General features: G+C 41.8%; 1 protein-coding gene across 1 annotated transcript in view; it reads left to right on the top strand.

The window, feature by feature from the left end:
- Positions 1 to 19,293, top strand: part of LOC109895262 (myotubularin-related protein 13) — a 130,221-nt gene that overhangs the window by 27,084 nt on the left and 83,844 nt on the right. The window contains exon 2 of the mRNA XM_031829446.1: positions 7,770 to 7,855. Coding sequence (XP_031685306.1) covers positions 7,770 to 7,855 — 86 coding nt within the window. The remainder of the gene's footprint in view (positions 1 to 7,769; positions 7,856 to 19,293) is intronic.

Here is a 19,293-nt window from a genome sequence, read left to right as displayed (position 1 = left end):
GGCTGTATGGTTAACCTTCCACGGCTCTTAATTCATTTGACCCATATTATTTTGATGGTTGATGTGCATTTTGGTCCATCTTTTCCTGTGATGCCCTGATGCCTTATCATTCCAAATATTTTCCTAGTTCTGCAGCTGCTTTCAGACACTGGAATGCTTCCTGGAATTGGATCTCTATGACATCATTAATTTGATCATCTTTGATACCCTTTCCCATGCAAACCACGGCATATTCCTTTGCGTATCTTCACTTTGGAACATCCAGTCCAGTGTGTTTAGTTCTAGGATGGGGGCGGTGGAAAGCTTTTGGACAGATTGTTGGAGTGATGAGGGGCTTTACGTAATAACTCTAGCTTAAAAAATAGCATTAGGCACTAACTGGGTTTCAGTACGTGGAGCAGCAGTGGGGGATTTTAATCAAACAATTCTTGTGGAACGGAGGAAAACAGAGTTGGTAGCACCTGCCAACCTGTCTCCGTCCAACCGGCACACCTGTCCACACACTGGGCCAGATGCAGGTTAGGAGCTTACGTGGAGATGACGAAAGCTGGAGGCTAGCAGTCGGCCTAGGGCCTGCCCAGGCCTTCTAGAGCTAATTTCTGGAGGAGCTCTGCTGGAAGGGAAAGGCCAGGAAGATGGATGAACCTTTTCCCAGTAGAAGAAACACCTGCTCTAATCAAGAGCGAGTATAGCAAGAGAGACCAACGACCATCCTGTGGTTGTTTTGGAAACAAAATCAATCAATGATGAATGTCTAGGGCATTGTCTTTGCCCTCATTTTTCTTTTGTCTCTTTTGGTGTTTTTTTCATTTGAGCATGTTTTCATTGACGCTGTTGTGATGCAAGTGTACTCTCAGCGCACTTGTCTCTTGTCCCAAATGTGTTGTACAGTCACATTTTCTGTGTATCTTACTACATGCCAAAATTGTAAAAATGAGTTTTAGCTGTGGAATGCATGCAGCAGGAACCTCCAGCTCTGATAATGTGTGTTGCACTAACAGGCTAGGTGTAGTAAACACTCAGCAGACCCAGTGATAACCTCTATCTTATTCTGGTCATTACTCTACTGTGGAAATACCCTGGCCAACTCATTAACACTTGAGTCTACTAAAAACAGGTTTTTAGGACACACAGGAGACCTATGTGGAGTATTCAGGGAAAAACATTGTTTAATGGTTTATTTTACAGAGTTTGGCTCTGTGCGTTAGACATTTGCTTTGTGTCTGTAAATTTTACACGTTTTTTTGAATGATATCTTTGAACCTTTTTTATACTGCATAACATATTTTGTTAATGTAAAACAAATAAGAAAAATATTGATTTCTCAAGTGGTCTAACATGCTAGGCACAGGCTTAAATCACTTGTGTATTGCTACTGTTAGTTCAGGGCCCTGTTCAATCAACACTCAGTGCCAAAATAAAGTTGTTTGACAAAGCCTGTTTTTTGCAACCCTTGTTAAACACGGAGTGAATAGGTGTTACTTAACAAACCAAGAAGTTGGCCTTCAGAAAGTGATCAATATTATTATTCGGCACTTCTATAAACTAAATGTTATTCACTTGTTTATTTTTTTTGTCATGACCCCCAAGCAGGTTTACAATGTGAAAAAGAGAGTGGAAAATCTACCAGTTGTTTGGAATTCTTCTCTGTCTGTTATTACAAGAGGATCCTGACATTAGCATGTTTCTGTTCTAGGCTGGCCTGTCTTCTATTAACCACAGCCGTCCGACTGCTTTATTGTTGTCTAGGGGGTAATATCTGACAGTGTGGACTGCTTTTAATTGTTTAGAGTGCAGCCTCACTGAATGTTAGGAATTCTGTAATTTATTGTCATCCTTGAGTAGAAAGTAGAGCTTGGAATGCTGAAAAATTCTAAGCATGTGATCTCAATCAGGGAAGGGGCACATACTGCTGACACTTGATGAAATGTGATGGTCAGGACAGGGGACAGGCTCCTCAGGGCCCTACTCTGCCCACCACACAGGCCCAGAACCCTCATGAAGATTAACTCCCCTCCTGTCTCCAAAGCCCTGACAGAGGTCTGCGTATTAAGGGGGAGCTGGCTTGAGCCGCTGAGGACATGAGGGCAGCAGCCAAATGAGACTGGTGATTAGGTGTAGGAGTCCCTCCTATTGGATTCATGCTCCCCTCTACATGACCTGCCTGACTCATGGACTGCTGCTCCACCATGATGAAACAAAGTATGGTACTTAAGATGTGTGTTTTAGACAGTAGTTTAGGGCAAGTCTTCATGGTACTTTAGGTACTGTAAAAGAAAATGCTAGGCTGTCATTTAATTTTTCTTGTAATAAGAGGTTTAGTGACAGTGTTTTACTGCTGGTTACAATTTCAGTGACCAACATAGCCATTAGCGTGTTCTGTGAGCCAGCAGATTCCTGAAAAATAGATCTGGAGAGAAAATACTTGGCGTTGCCGCTCTCCAGTTGGCTGACATGTTTACAGGAAGCAGAATCGACGTCAATGTGGGGATAAAAAGTGTATTGTGGAAAGAGATCTATTTTGAAGGAAACCGTGCCATGATATACAGTAGACCGTCTTGTCAGCAAATTCTCTTAATGTCACTCTTACACGTCAACAGGTGTCAGTGAGGTTACTCTGTTTAAAGCTACTCAAAGGTAGGATGGGGGGCTCAAGTGCAAGTGCTGGTTAGAATTTTTTCAAGGGGGGGTCGAGGTGAGGAGGAGGAGGATTATTTAAGATGCTGTTTGAGGTAGGGTTTCAGATGTTTTCTGAAGATGGGCAGGGAGGGACTCTGCTCTCCTAGCATCAGGGAAAAGCTAGTTCCACCATTGTTGTGCCAGGACACAGAAGTTCTTGGACTGGGCTGAGCAGGAGCTGCCCTCCTGTAGGGGTGGGAGGGCCAAGAGACCTGATGTGGCAGAATGGAGTACTCTGGTTGGAGTGTAGGGTTTGAGCATAGCCTGAAGGTAGGGAGGGGCAGTTCCTCTGCTGTTCCGTAGGTAAGTACCATGGTCTTGTAGTGGATTGCAGCTTTGACTGGAAGTCAATGGAGTTTGCGGAGGAGTTGGGGTGACATGAGAGAACTTGAAGGTTGAAAACCAGGGAGGCTGCAGTGTTCTGGATAAGTTGCAGGGGTTTGATGGCGTAAGCGGGGAGTCCAGCCAACAGCGAGTTGCAGTAGTCCAGACGGGAGAGGACAAGTGCCTGGATTACAACCTGTGCAACTTCCTGTGTGGTGCGTTTGTACTATACGGATGTTGTAGATCATGGACCTGCAGGAGCGGGTCACTGCTTTGATGTTTGCGGAGAACGACAGGGTGTGAAGGGTCACGCCAAGGTTCTTTGCCCTCTGGGAGGGCGACCGTGTGGAGTTGTCAACCGTGATGGAGAGGTCTTTGAGCGGCCAGGCTGGTGTAACCGAAGTGAAATGGCCAGCTAGTTAGCCCGCGCTAATAGTGTTTCAAACATCACTCGCTCTGAGCCTTCTAGTAGTTGTTCCCCTTGCTCTGCATGGGTAACGCTGCTTCGATGGTGGCTGTTGTTGTTGTGTTGCTGGTTCGAACCCAGGGAGGAGCGAGGAGAGGGACGGAAGCTATACTGTTACACTGGCAATACTAAAGTGCCTATAAGCACACCCAATAGTCAAAGGTTAATGAAATACAAATGGTATAGAGAGAAATAGTCCTACAATTCCTATAATAACTACAACCTAAAACTTCTTACCTGGAATATTGAAGACTCATGTTAAAAGTAACCACCAGCTTTCATATGTTCTCATCTTCTGAGCAAGGAACTGGAACGTTAGCTTTCTTACATGGCACATATTGCACTTTTACTTTCTTCTCCAGCACTTTGTTTTTGCATTATTTAAACCAAATTGAACATATTTCATTATTTACTTGAGGCTAAATTGATTTTATTTATGTATTATATTAACTTAAAATAAGTGTTCATTCAGTATTGTTGTAATTGTCATTATTACAAATACATTTTTAAAAAATCGGACGATTAATCGGTATCGGCCTTTTTGGTCCTCCAATAATCGGTATTGCCGTTGAAAAATCATATTTGGTCGACCTCTAGTGCAGGCACAGATCCTCTCCACGTCACCTGGAAGGAGCGGCACGTCACCTGGAGGATGCAATCCAAGACTGCACAGCCCTGAGAGGGTGGAGAGCAGGATCTGATGGTTCACGTGTCAAAGGCAGCGGAAAAATCTAGGAGGATGAGGAGAGAGAGTCCGCTTTGGCAGTGTGGAGAGCCTCCGTAACACAGAGAAGAGCAGCCTCGGTTGAGTGACCCGTCTTGAAGCTTGACTGGTTAGGGTCAAGAAGATTGTTCTGAGAGCGATATCGAGAAAGTTGGTCAGAATCGGCACGCTCAGGTGTTTTGGAAAGTAAAGAAAGAAGGGATGGATACAGGTCTATAGTTTTTGACTATATACCTTTTTTGGGGAGGGAAGCATCTCGGGCCATTTTGAAGTCAAAGGGGACTCAGCCAATGGGCAGGTGAGTTGATGAGGGAAGTGAGGAATGGGAGAAGGTCACCAGAGATGGTCTGGAAAAGGAAGGAGGCTTCGAGCGGGCAGGTTGTTGGCCGGCCAGACCTCACTAGTTGCAGGATGTCATGTGGAGAGAACGTGGAGGAGGTGGTCAAGGCGTAGGGTAGTTCTGTGTGAGACCAGTGGACTCAATTGGCTGAGTGATTGAGTAGCGAATGTTGTCAACCTTTTTTTTCAAAGTGGTTGACAAAGTCATCCAGGGGAGGGAGAAGGTGGGAGAAGAGTTTCCTAGGGTTAGAGACAGAAGCTTGAAATGTAACGCTAGATAGTGTCTTTAGCAGCAGATAAAGAGGAAGAGAAGGTAGAGAGGAGGGAGTGAAAGGATGATTGGTCATCCAAGTTTAGTTTTCCTCCATTTTCGCTCAGCTGCCCGCAGTCCTGTTCGCAATGAGTCACTCAGCCACGGAGCAGGAGGGGAGGGCGGAGCCGGCCAGAAAGAAAGGGGACAGTGCGAGTCATAGGATGCTGAAATGGAAGAGAGTAGGGTCGAAGAGGCAGAATCAAGAGACCCAAGGAAGAAGGATTTAACAGAAGGGAAGTGTAAAGTGGTGTACTGTACTGAACATTATTGATATGTTGAACTATACTGAACAAAAATATAAACGCAACATGTAAAATGAGCTGAAATTAAAGATCTCAAAAATACTCCATATGCACAACAAGCTTATTTCTCTCAAATATTGTGCACACATTTATTTACAGCATCTTCAGAAAGTATTCAGACCCCTTGACTTTTTCAACATTTTGTTAGATTGCAGCCCTATTTTAAAATGTCTATCAATCTACACACAATACCCCATAATGAAAAATTATCTTTATTTTATTTTATTTAAAAATAAATTGGTACCCTTCCCCAGATCTGTGCCTGGACACAATCCTGTCTCGGAACTCTACAGACAATTCCTTCAACCTCAGGGCTTTGTTTTTGCTCTGACATGCACTGTCAACTGTGGGACCTTTATATAGACAGGTGTGTACCTTTCCAAATCATGTCCAATCAATTGAATTTACAACAGATGGACTCCAATCAAGTTGTAGAAACATCTCAAGGATGATCCATGGAAACGGGATGCACCGGAGTTCAATTGATAGGTTTGTTCTCAACAGTGATGGAAGGAAAACTGTGTGCTACATGGATGTGTGACTGAGAGCTTAAAATAACATCTAAATGATGTCATTGTGTCAGACAATACTTTGACAAATGGCACTTTGGAAAGGAAAGCATTTCTAGATGCTGTTCTTGGCATGCCGAAGAAAGGTATTCTTTTAAGTTTCTTAATTAGGTTATTTTTCCATTTTCTTAGCTTTCCAGATTGAAGAGGATTTGAAAGAACAATCACCTCCTTAAATAGATTGCAGTCTGTTGTAACTCATTGCATTTTGTTGACGAGTAATTACATCCAATTTGTTTAAAAATTCCTTAAAACAATTGTAAGTCAGCCATATGTAAGTCAGACAGTGACCCTGTGTTCTTTTTCATGATAAGTTGGCTCTTAAAATAGACCAGACAACACTTTGAATCTATGCAGTCCATGCTGTGGCAGTGTCTGTTCAATCGTGCATTGAATACTGAACTGATAATAAAGGGATGACGGTGTTCAGCACATCAGCCGTGTACTGCATCTCTCTGTGTCACCACAATCTATTGATCTGACCTCCCTTGTTTGCTGATATTTCCATGAGCTGTCTGATTGGTGACCTACCTGACAGATGCTAGGGTTGAGGAGGAGGAGGGTGCTCTCTCCCCTTTTCCTTCTTTCGCTACTCATCCTCATCTCACTGAATCATGCTGTCAGAGTGGATCACTCCCAAATGGATGTCCTCCCCACTTCTGTAATTTGCTTTGTGTTAGCTGTCCGGGTTCATTTTCTCGCACTTAATCTTTGGCCACATTCTCGGTGAAACATCTTGATTTAATCCAACTCTGTAATTTATTTATTGGCCGTGACTGATTCCAGATCTGCTGATGCATTTTGCCTTCATTCTTTTAACCTCTATTCGTGTTTGTTTCTTCCGTCGATGGTAGTCACATTTGAATTCAATTTCACTGTAAGTGAACTCATTTACACACCCTGCACGTTGGTTCTGGATGCTCTCAAGTTTGTTTTGACTGGAGCATTTTTCAATGGCGACTTGGCTACATTAGGGCTTTGGCTCATGCTCACTGATTTGGAAATATGCCTATTAATTTATTTCAGCATCTGCTAGTGCAGATGCAAATAATATGGCAACAAACTTAGCCTATCTGTTTGTCTTCCCCTTAGAGTGGGTTGGCAATTGGCTTGTAGGATTGCTTCACCATTTACACTTAAAGGTACACTGTGTGATTTTTTTGCAATGAGGCCTTTTATCTACTCACCCGGAGTCGGATACCAACTCGTGGATACCGTTTTATATGTCTCTATGTGCATGCTAGCAGATACCCATAGACTTCCAGTCATTGTGCTAATGCTATTGAGCATTGGCTCGCAAAGCTACCTCTAACTTCCTTCATACTGGACACCGAGACGTATAAAAATGGTATCCACGGGTTCATCTGACTCTGAGGAAGTAGATAAAGGGCATTATTGCCAAAATCCAGAAGTATCCCTTTAACATGGCAATCTTGGGTTATTTGTTAGCACTCAGGAGCAACACAGTCCCTCACATAGTACCTCTGGAGAAGCACAGGATGAATGTTCTGTCGTTATGACCCTGTAGTGCTACTCATCTGTGCTTTCCTCTTGTAAGTTGTGGTCAAAGTGTTCCCACAGCATGAAGAGAAAGCTGGAAAATGCATGGAGAATCATCACAGTGGACCTGTAAGAATGCTCCAAACCGATTGTGCCAATTAGGAAGTCTGGAAATGTGATCATACATCAATGATTTGTGCGTCCTCGAATGCCCCCTACACCTCTACTGTTTGGAAAAAGTTTTATTAGGGCCATTCACAACCAGTATGTCCTTTTAACAATGTGAAAAGCTGACTTTTTTTTTTTGTGTACAGTGTCCATTCTACAGAACATTACCTTGACCCATGCATCATTCACCGTACACAATGCATCTGTCTGTTAACTAGAGGATCTTCCTGTGGGTGGTATAGGCCCTAGAGCCCTGTTCTAGATGAATTCCATAATCTTGTATATAATGTCATTCAGGGTACTCCTTAGGTAGAGGACACATTGACATCAGATCAGTGCCATGCCAGGTTTTCCCTGCCATTGATTGCCATTGTTTGGTTTCCAGGTGCAGGAGAAGGATGTGGGAAGATCATCCAGCGCTTCCCCAAAAAAGACTGGGATGGCACAGCGTTTCCCCAGGGGGTGGAGATGGTGAGTTCATAACATTTTCCTGAGACTGACCGTGTTGAGAGAACACTGACTTATTCACGCACCCTGTGTGATAGCAGTGGTATTGAGTTGCTTACTTCCCCACATTAACCTCCCTACCTACCTCAGTCTGCATGTTTGATGGGTGTGAGTTTAATACTGCAAGCCAAGGTTGAAGATGGCTCTTGTTTCTCTTCGCAGAACTTGAGCTGACCTAATGGACACATGGGGCTTTGCCTGACAAAGCAAAAATGTAGAGAGGTTTGCATAATTTCCTGTTGTGACTGTGAGCACCATTTTAGTGGTTATTTTGTCTGCAATGGAAAATGGGCTTGTTAAGCTACTGTGCTACAACCAATCATACTGTTGGAGCGCTCTGTTCACTAAGGGAGCTCTCCCTGGTAGCTCTTCTTGAACATTTTGGAGTTAATGTGTCATTTGTACAGGTTGTGCAGTATTCCCCTGGTTAATCCTTTCTCAGTGCTGACCTGCCGGGACAGGTTTGATCCTTTAAAAAAAAAATATATATATATATATATTTTTATCCTCTCCGCTTATCCTCTCCGCTGACAGAGATGCCCAAGTTATTTTGCACTGTGAAATGTTCTGTTGCCGTATCGTACTGACAGTTGAGACATCTTCCCATGTTCCCAGGACGCATGTTCTTCTGGAGTGTGCCGATCTAATATTGGCATTTCCTGTGTTAACAAATGCATAATGATTGTTTATTTAAGAGTTTGTTTCAACCCCTTCCGCCTCCACTAATTGGAACATTCCTACCCACCTCCCAGAATCCTCAGCTATGTCCAGCCTGTTATTGCTCCCTCTGCTCGGTGTCCCCATCTTTCTTTCTTTGGTTGCATTAGGGAGTTGCATCCCTCTTTCTCTCTGTCACTCTCATTACTCTCTTTCTCTACCCTCCTCTCCTCCGAGGGCGACTTGACTCGAGACATGGGGCCTGTTACCATTGTGCACAAATCATTGCACTCATTGTGACCAAATATTTGCTTGTCTGGAGAGATCTGGAAGTCAATACCCAGGGCAACAGTAGCAGTAAACTCACAGGCCCAGGCAACCTCCCACAGTTCAACAGCGTACTCCGGCAAGCACATGGCCAATGGGGCCTGCCCGCCTGCGTGTTTGTTTACTTGGACATACTAAATGATTTCAATACTCTAGGTTGCTCTTGTCCCACGGGCAACAGCGAGGAGAGCGAGGCGCCTCCTGAATGCCGCTGTCCTGCGAAGAACCTAATGTCCCCATATTTTTGGACAGATTCCAGTCACTACTTGAGCCATTTAATTAGAACAAGCAAAATCAGCACAATTTCTTAAAGATGTGATCGCTGCATAATTTTTAACATTTGTTTACGTTCACATATGCCCTTCTCCCCTCATGGAGGCTAAACTACTCTGCCTTTTTAATGCCAAGTGGATACACATGGACATTTTCTTCTTCCTCTGTTATACAGTATGTTCCTACTTTCTCTCTCCTCAACAGCCCACTATGGATTTTATTTTACATTTAGCACTCCATGCTTTCACAGAAAAACATGTGGCCAGTTTGTGGGTTATGTTACTCAATGTCCACGTTTTTGGCATAGCCCTCAGTTTGGGACGAGTAGCACTGAGCGATTTTTAACAAAACTCTGTTATTGTCCAATTATTTGAATTCCATTTATTACATTTTTTTTCTGTGAGCAAGATGAGTAGGTTCTGTAGAGATAAATCTGAAGCCTAAACTGTGTGATGTAATAAGGAGTTGTAGTTTCCAACAGGCCAATATTCTACATAGTTCAGTGCAGAAATTGTGGTAATTAACTACAATGACCATAATCCATTGCTCGCCCGCTTAAACTTGACAGGTCTGTGCGGAGCAAAACACGGGAGACTGAGAGAACACCAGATCGAGACATATAGAAAGCAGTTGCTTCAAGAACCTGAAAATACATCTAAGTGATTGAGTGTTGGTATTCAGCAGTCAAAAGTATCATGACATTGACAGAATATATTTAGAAGACCCAAATCTTTTCAAATAGCCTATTCCACTCTGGTGGAGCTGTGGCACGAAAGAGATGTATAGTAGCCTAGGCCAATCTGGCTGTCTGTGTGTGTGCCGAATCGTGCAGGTGGAGCGAGTGACACGGGCAACGAGCCTAGCTGACTGCGTTTTGTGATGGGTTGTAAATCATAATGGGCTGCAGAGCAACTCTGCTGTCCTCAGAACTGAATTATAAACTAATTCGTATTTTTGCATCATCCTCTTCCCTCTTATTAGCCTGGGTTACTATATATGTTTTGTAGGTAGGTTGCACATTGCTCTAATAATATGTAAATTAGTTTAGGCCAGTTTAAGCTTTCTTCAGCTGTAGCCTAACTTTTCTTTGGACTCATCTTGATATTGTTTGCTCAATTTCACTTCTTGTGGCCTAAAATATATTTTTCATTCAAAATAAATCTGTGAATGAGAATAGCATAGACTCCGACTTTCATACTTATTTCCATTTTTTAAAGCGGCAACGTTAGGGCAATAAACACTTTGATCGAATAGTTTTCAGAATACTCTTCATAACTTTAATTTGTTTTAATGCTTTTATGATGTTTCAGTTTGTAGGATCAGGCTTTTGGTGGTTTGGATTTTTTGCATGCATACATTTTGCATGCATACATTTTGCATACATACATTTGTCTTGTAATGCTTTGCTCAACTGTATGGTTTGTTCAAATTTCTCATTAGATTTTTATATCTTGCTATTGTTTCTTCTATCTCTCTCATTATTACATTAGGCCTCCCATGTTTTGGGGTTATTTAAAAATAACTTCAAACTTTGAGAGCCTATAACTCCATTAGATTCATTGATTGTTTGATGATGAAATAGTATGGTGGGAGAAATCCAGCATGCATTAAACTGAAGGTGACTTAATAGACCAAGTCATATTCATATCAAATGTAGAGAAAATGTGTGCTTCTATAACAATAAGACACCAGAGTGTCTGCCAATGTTCCCTCCAAGCTGCATGCATGCTGTATTTTTACATAACTAGGCAAGTCAGTTAACTTCTCTAGGGTAGGGGGCAGCATTTGGATATTTGAATGAAAAGCGTGCCCAAATTAAACTGCCTTCTACTCAGGCCCAGAAGATAGGATATGCAAATTTGGATAGAAAACACTCTAAAGTTTCCAAAACTGTTAAAATAGAGTCTGTGAGTATAACAGAACTGATTTGGCAGGCGAAAACCTGAGAAAAATCCATTCAGGAAGTAGTATTTTTTGTTTTGTTTGTAGTTTTCTAATCAATGCCATTACCGTATCCATGGATTTAGGACTCAAATTGCAGTTCCTATGCCTTCCACTAGATGTTTAGAAATTGTTTCAGGCTTGTTTTCTGACAAATGAGGGAGTAATAGCAGTCTGAATGAGTGGACCCTGCCGTGTCACAGAGCTTTTTCGTTATTGTCTGGTTGAAATATTATCGATTATTTAGGCTAAAAACAACTTGAGGATTGAATATAAATATCATTTGACATGTTTCTATGAACTTTACGGATACAATTTGGATTTTTTTTGTCTGTCTGTTGTGACTGCGTTTGAGCCTGTGGATTACTGAAGAAAACCTCAGTTTTGTTCGCGTTTTCGGATATAAAGAGAGACTTTATCGAACAAAAGGAACATTTATTGAATAAATTAATGTCTTCTGAGTGCAACATATGAAGATCATCAAAGGTATCTCTATTTCTGACTTGTGTAACTCTTTTACTTGGCTTGTTACTGTTTGTAATGATTTGTCTGCTGGGCTATGTTCTCAAATAATAAGGTATGCTTTCGCCGTAAAGCATTTTTTAAATCTGACATTCACAAGAAGTTCATCTTTAAACCTATGTAAAATATATTTTCTGAATTTTTATAATAAGTATTTCTGTATTTGAATTTGGCACCCTGAAATCTCACTGGATGTTGGCCAGGTGGGAAGCTAGCATCCCACATACCCTAGAGAGGTTAAGAACAAATTCTAATGACGGCCTACCCAGCCCAAATCCTAACCCGGCTGACACTGGGCCAATTATGTAGTGACGCCTCTAGCACTGAGATGCAGTGCCTTAGACCGCTGTGCCACTTTGGAAGCTAAGTAGCCAATAGGCAGAGGGTAGCATAATTTCTTGTTCTCTGTAATAATGGTATTTGATCAATATTGCATTTTATTTTGTAAAGTGGTTTCTTGCCTCAAACAACACAACATTTTCAGTCACCTCCTTGTCAGTAGGACAAGAGAATAAACAGGTTAATGTTTAGCCCTGCATGTTTTTTTTTTCAAAAGTCTCATAGAATGTAAGCCTAAATTGAACACCACACATTGGCTGCTACTGTAGGCTGAATGATCAAACTGCTTTTTCCATGTTAAAATATTATGGGATTCATTTTGTACATTGTTTTTGATGATAGGCCAGTCTGGTAGGCCTACATTATGATCAAATAGCCACATAGCCTACTTGGCCACTTTAAAAATTAACTTAAAGCTTGTACAGCCTCAAGTGTTCACAGTGAACTCATGCTGGAAGTTGCACAGAAATTTGCGCTCAGCAGACCAGAAATTTGCTCAGTGCCGAAATTGTTTTGAGGGAACATTGGTGTCTGCTATAAAAATAGACTTTGGCTATTGGCCTAGATTATCAGATTTTTTTCTTTTTTCCTGCTTTGGTGAGACTAGCTGTCTACATTGTTCTCTTGCTTTGTGTAAATATAACATTTATTTAAATGGACTATAGGAATATAGGCAATTTACTCGTCAACTATGCACTGTTCTGCTGTGCGCTGCCTGATCCAATTCTGATCAGAGTACTTGTTTGGTATGTTATTTTTTTTACTTATCTATTCGGACAACTGAAATCCATATTCTGGTTGTCCCACAATTGTTTAACTTTCCCCCCAGCAAGTCTTAATGTCAAGCCCTGCTCACCTCAGTGCTGAGAGTCCACACATGATTTCCCCTGGTGAATGAGGTTTCCTGCTAGCTGTTAGCCTGGCTGGGGTATACATGGCCCCTATTCGGTTTGAGCAACAACAAAAAAAAGGGAAAAGTCTTACTTCAGAAATGGAAACTTTGTATTTTGATTGACTTAATCACACAACCTCATGTAACATTGACATTCCATTCAGAATAAATAGACCTCACTCTGTATGCCTACAAGTCATTCTTGTTTTTCTCTTGACATTGAAGTAGACGTTACAATCCTTTCCATTTCTTTATGCAGTCAGGTGGCTTCTTGGTAAGCCCAGGCACATTCCTCCTGGCTTAGATGAAAGTACACTGGGGAGATTTGGTAGCGTTACTAAGATGCTCTCGAGTCTCAGTGCTAAGCTGAAGCTTGCTCCTGTACCTACTCCAGTCTTGTCTAGAGAAGGGCTTAGCATGTCAGAGTAGTCATGCATCACCACTGATAGCAGTCAGTCAGTCTCATCCAGGCCTTTCAATAGGTCCAGTGAAATAGACCAGACCGTACCAGATTGGCAGGTGGAGGAGCCCGTGAGCAGCCAACCTGTTGCATAATCCATGTCAATGTTGTGGAAGCCAGAATGGATTGAGAGTGGAGCCTATTTTCTTCACAGTGGGAATGGGAAATATTTGTTAACCTCAGCGCTTCCGTTAATGGTTAATGTTTATTTTCAAGGAAAAACATAGAGACCTGTATGGATGCAGCAATATACTGCCCACATCTTTTTGTTCGCTTTAAGGTCATGAACAGTCAGTCTTGTTTTTCATGAAATGACCAAAGTATGACAAATGACTGCTTCTACATTTAAAAAATGTTTGATCATAAAATGAATGGTTCCCTCCCCCATGTCGAACACTTGGATTCAGGAGGTGGGATTATTAAGTGAATAGGTGACTCTAATTTGAATACTCCAATGGTAACATGATATTCTCTTACCTAATTTAAGGAAGTGTGTGCCTTTCCAAATCATGTCTAATCAATTGAATTTACTACAGGTGGACTCCAAGTTGTAGAAACATCTCAAGGATGATCAATGGAAAAAGCATGCACCTGAGGTCAATTTAGAGTCTCATAGCAATGTGTCTGAGTACTTATGTAAATAAGGTATTTCAGTATTTTAATGTGTAATAAATATGCAAACATTTCTGAACCTGTTTTTGCTTTGTCATTGTGAATAGATTTATGAGGAAGGTGCTTCAACAAAGTACTGAGTAAATGGTCTGAATACTTATGTAAATGTGATATTTCAGTTGTGTTTTTTATACAGTAAAATAAGACAAAATGATCTTGTTATACAACCGGTGGGTCTAATCCTGAATGCTGTTTGGTTCAAACCACATTGCAGCCGGTGTATATTCCACAAGTTACCACCGGCTAAATCTTTGACGTTAAAATGCCTATTTACTCTGTTCCACCTGAATGCGCAATCCACTGTCTCATCAGCCCAGCCAAGCAATTTACAAACTTGATCTCCACTATAAAAAGCCTCTAGACATTATCTAACATTTCTTTTAGACTCACATTTCGTTTTCAACAGCAGAGATTTGTATAAACCTTTCTGTCTCTCTCCGACATTTGCAACATTGTTTCAATATTCAAATTTGATCTCCAGCTGTTCCATAGTAATGAAGGAGTCGGGACGAGGCAGACAGGCAGGCAGCGTTTCTCATCCAGTCAAAATCATTAATCAGCTAGCATCATTTTTATGGATAAATACAAAGAAATGTCAATTGAAATAAGGTAAAATGTGCAGCTAGTTTGCAGTGCTTCAGTTTGAAATGATTGTGTTGGCTGTGTTGTTGGCTTGCTCCTCTGAACAACAGACAATTAGGCACATTTTCTATGCAAGACAAAATCACTCCTCATTAGCTCTTTGTTATGGATGTATCCACATAAATGTCACTAGAAAACAACAAATGTAGCTACTTTGCTGTTATTCTGGCTTTTTGACGTGACTAAGTTAGCTGTAGTAGGCTAGCTAGCAAGCAAGCCAGTATGACATTGGAACGTTTTATAACGAACGACCTAGATCTCATCCATAAAGACTGAACGACTTGGTCGTTTCTCTGGCAACTGAACCGATAGAACAAACAACCAGCCGGCTTGGGTAGCAACCTTAGATTTGTGGCGGGACTATATCTTATGGAAGGATAAAATAGTATGAATACATTCAGAAAAAGATATTTTTTAATTGAAACGTCAATCGTTATTTGAATATGTTTGTAACCTGTTATATAAAAGTGATATTGCCTACGAAGCCAATGTTTCGAGTATATATTGGCATGGTTTGGCGGCACTCGACTTCGTCTCAGGCCGAACAACACCCGTGCTAGTATATCCTCCAAACATGATATTTTCTGGCATTATTACACATTTTTAGTTCACCAAGGTATGTTGCTACTTTGCGAATGTGACATGCAGGCACAACTGCTGGCATGAATAACCTGTATTTTTAATTGGCAAGGAATGCTCATGAAATGTGCTATCATGTGCATATATTAGCAAAAAGTCTAAGTCTGTAATACTAACATGTTTCAAGCAGACCACTATAGTCACTGTGCCCAAGAACACTAAGGTAACCTGCTTAAATCACTACCGACCCGTAGCATTCACGTCTACAGCCATGAAATGCTTTGAAAGGCTGGTCATGGCTCGCATCAACACTATTATCCCAGAAACCCTAGACTCACTCCAATTTGCATACCGCCCCAACAGATCCACAGGTGATGCAATCTCTATTGCACTTCCCACTGCCCTTTTACACCCGGACAAAAGGAACACCTATGTGAGAATGCTATTTATTGAATACAGCTCAGCATTCAACACCATTGTGCCCTCAAAGCTCATCAATAAGCTAAGGACCCTGGGACTAAACACCTCCCTCTGCAACTGGAACAAACTAACATGGTCCAAGCACACCAAGACAGTTGTGAAGAGGTTGTGCGTATGGCATAGTACATCACCGGGGCCAAGCTTCCTGCCATCCAAGACCTCTATACCAGGTGGTGTCAGAGGAAGGCCCTAAAAATTGTCAGACTCCGGTCACCCAAGTCCTAGACCGATCTCTCTGCTACCGCGTGGTACCGGAGTGCCAGGTCTAGGTCCAAGAGGCTTCTAAACAGCTTCTACCCCCCAAGCCATAAGACTCCTGAACATCTAATCAAATGGCTACCCAGACTATTTGCACCCCCCCCCCCTTCTTCTACGCTGCTGCTACTCTGTTATTATCTATGCATAGTCACTTTAATAACTCTACCTACATGTACATATTACCTCAATTACCTCGACACTGGTGCCCCCGCACATTGACTCTGTACCGGTACCCCCTGTATAAAGCCCTGCTATTGTTATTTACTGCTGCTCTTTAATTATGTTGTTGTTATCTATTTTTTTAGGTATTTTCTTAACTGCATTGTTGGTTAAGGGCTTGTAAGCCTTTCACTAAGGTCTACCTACACCTGTTGCATTTGGCGCATGTGACAAATAACATTTGATTTAAATCTCAATTTTAGAAAAAGTATGTTCACTTATCTTTTATTTATTTATTTTACCTTTATTTAACTAGGTAAGTCAGTTAAGAACAAATTCTTATTTTCAATGATGGCCTAGGAACAGTGGGTTAACTGCCTGTTCAGGAGCAGAACGACAGATTTGTACCTTGTCAGCTCGGTGGTTTGAACTTGCAACCTTTCGGTTACTAGTCCAACACTCTAACCACTAGGCTACCCTGCCGCCCCGCTACCTCTGATAAGGTACTAAAAATATCAGAACAATTTGTTTATCTGAGGGTAGCCTCAGCACAAGTTATTTTGTAGCTTTGAAATTGGCCACTAGTGAGAACTTACACATAGTTGTCTAACTTAATAAAACATCTGATTGGCTTAGAATAACAAAAAAATATGGATATAACGAGATTAATTAGTTGAAACATTAATAAACAGCAGAAAATGTTTTTTTTTATTTGAATCCAAAGTTGGAAGTGGGCTTAATAGGTACGTGTTTCAAAGAGCTGTCAGTCAAGGTGAGCTCATTAATATAAGCTTCCCGCCCACTCAGCCTGTTTTTTCAAACTTCCTTGTAGTTAGCCATGAGAGAGAGTCATTTCTTTCAAATATAGAACATTTCCCCAAAAATATTATGTGTGATATTTTTGTCACTCAAGGCTATTTTACATGTGAATCAGAATGACTGTTTGGGACTTTTTAAAATGATATATAAAATAAAAAAAGTGATTGAATGAATGACAGAGATCTGCATGAATGCCATGAAGAGCTGCAGCGGAAGTCTGACGCTCTCTGGGCAGTGTCAATGGTTTTAGGTGAACATTCCAGCGACCTTGTTTATGCTTGGGTATTTATGGGATTTTACGAAAGAGACACAAGCCCTTAGTGAAGAACAAATATACTTATTTTGAAGGGGCATTGTGGTCTCTTCCTGTGTGAGTCACTGGGTCCGCTTTGCTGGTGGCCATCATGGCTGTGCTGCTCTGTGAATTATAGCACTAATGTATCACACTGCAGAGCCATCTTCACGCTCCGTCTCCTAGGGATCAATGAGCTATGACAGCATCATCCTCCAAACTTCCATCCCCAGTAGGGTGGTAGTTAAATATAGAAGCAGTACCACTAGTTCAGCCAAACATCACTCATGTCTACAGATGTCCTTGGACACCCATGTGTGCTTGGGTTCCAATATATGGTCCGTGTGTGAACACTTCCAAGTTGATTTGTGGTGATGTGGCATTTAGGAGGCATTGTGCGTGTGGTGGACCCCCAAGAGCAGCTTCAGTCTTTGTCTGATGAGACTGGAGAGAAGATATACTGGCCCATATGTGACACATTAGATTGCATTACAGTAAGCAACCAACAGCTGAGTAAACATGAACATTTATAACAGCCACATTTGGACTAAATCACATAATGCTTTCTAAATTGTGTGATTCCTCTAAAATATGTGCAAGACAATTAGAGGATTAGATGAAATCAATAGCATTCATATGTTGATATATTTATTTTTGCAAATGGAAAAAGTCCAGAGAAGTGAGGCAGCATGTAAGGGGGCCAGTCCTGGTGTCCCCACTGTGAGGTGACACACTTTGGTCAAAGGCCAAATGAATGGGATTCTAGCTTTGAACTTTTTAATGAAGATACACCATAGTGTTTTAACATACCCCACCAAGCAATTTGGCTCCAGTTTTAGCTGGTATGTAAATTGTTATTATTTGCAGATTTCCTCCTCGCCATAAAAAAAGAAAATGAGTCGTTTACTAACAGTTGGAATACATCTGTTGAATGAAAAAAAGCGGATGGGGCTGAGCACGAAAAGCATTTTGTGGTCAAAACAGGCCCCCAGCAAACTAAATAACCACAGATGAAGAATGCACCAAGAAAAAGCGTTTACAACTCAAGCTCTGAAAATGTGTTTCTAATCTTTTCAGGCAAGTGACGATTAGGCTATATATATCACCCAGCTCCATTCCTCTCATCTGCCAGGCTGGCCTGCTCTGCATAGGCCTAGAGCCTGTGGTCTTACAGACGACTTCACTCAGGAAGTCCCTATGTGTGTCAAAATGGATGCTATTGTCCCAAACACAGAGATTTGTTCACTGCAGGCCACTTTTCACTTGTTGCAATATGCCTCTCAACACACATGCTTACCTCTACTGTTGTATTGACTACTGAAGTGGGAAAAAATGGATACAGATGCATATAGCAAAATTATTTTTGGATGTTATTTTATCGATATTTTACATGTTTTTTGCTACTCTAGGTAGCCTTAGCTAGCGCTAGCGCTGAGGGGTGGTCAGTCTTCTTTTGGCTGTGCCGGGTGAAGGTTGTAACAGTACATGGCCACGATGTTGAAATGTTCATAGATGACCAGCAGGGTCAAATAATATTAATCACAGTGATTGTAGAGATGCTACAGGTCAGCACCTCAGGGGTAAATGTCATTTGGCTTTTCATAGCTGATCATTCAGAGTTAGAGACAGCAGGTGCGGTAGAGAGAGTCAAAAACAGCAGGTCCGGGACAAGGTAGCATGTCCGGTGAACAGGTCAGGGTTCCATAGCCGCAGGCAGCAGCACAACCAGGTGGACTGGGGACAGCAGAGTCATCAGGCCAGGTAGTCCTGAGACCTGGTCCTAGGCCTCAGGTCCTCCGAGAGAAGAGAATTAGACTGAGCAAACTAATTTACACAGGACACCAGATAAGACAGGAGAAATACTCCAGATATAAGACTGACCCTAGCCCCCCCGACACACAAACTATTGCAGCATAAATACTGGAGGCTGAGACAGGAGGGGTCGGGAGACACTATGGCCCCGTCCGACTATACCCCCGGACAGGGCCAACTAGGCAGGATATAACCCCACCCACTTTGCCAAAGCACAGTGGGTGAAGATATCACTAGAGGGATATCTTCAACCACCAACTACTACCCTGAGACAAGGA

Source organism: Oncorhynchus kisutch, linkage group LG8 (genome assembly GCF_002021735.2).
Source record: "Oncorhynchus kisutch isolate 150728-3 linkage group LG8, Okis_V2, whole genome shotgun sequence".
Classification (NCBI taxonomy): Eukaryota; Metazoa; Chordata; class Actinopteri; order Salmoniformes; family Salmonidae; genus Oncorhynchus; species Oncorhynchus kisutch.
This window is presented reverse-complemented; position numbering and strand designations above follow the sequence as displayed.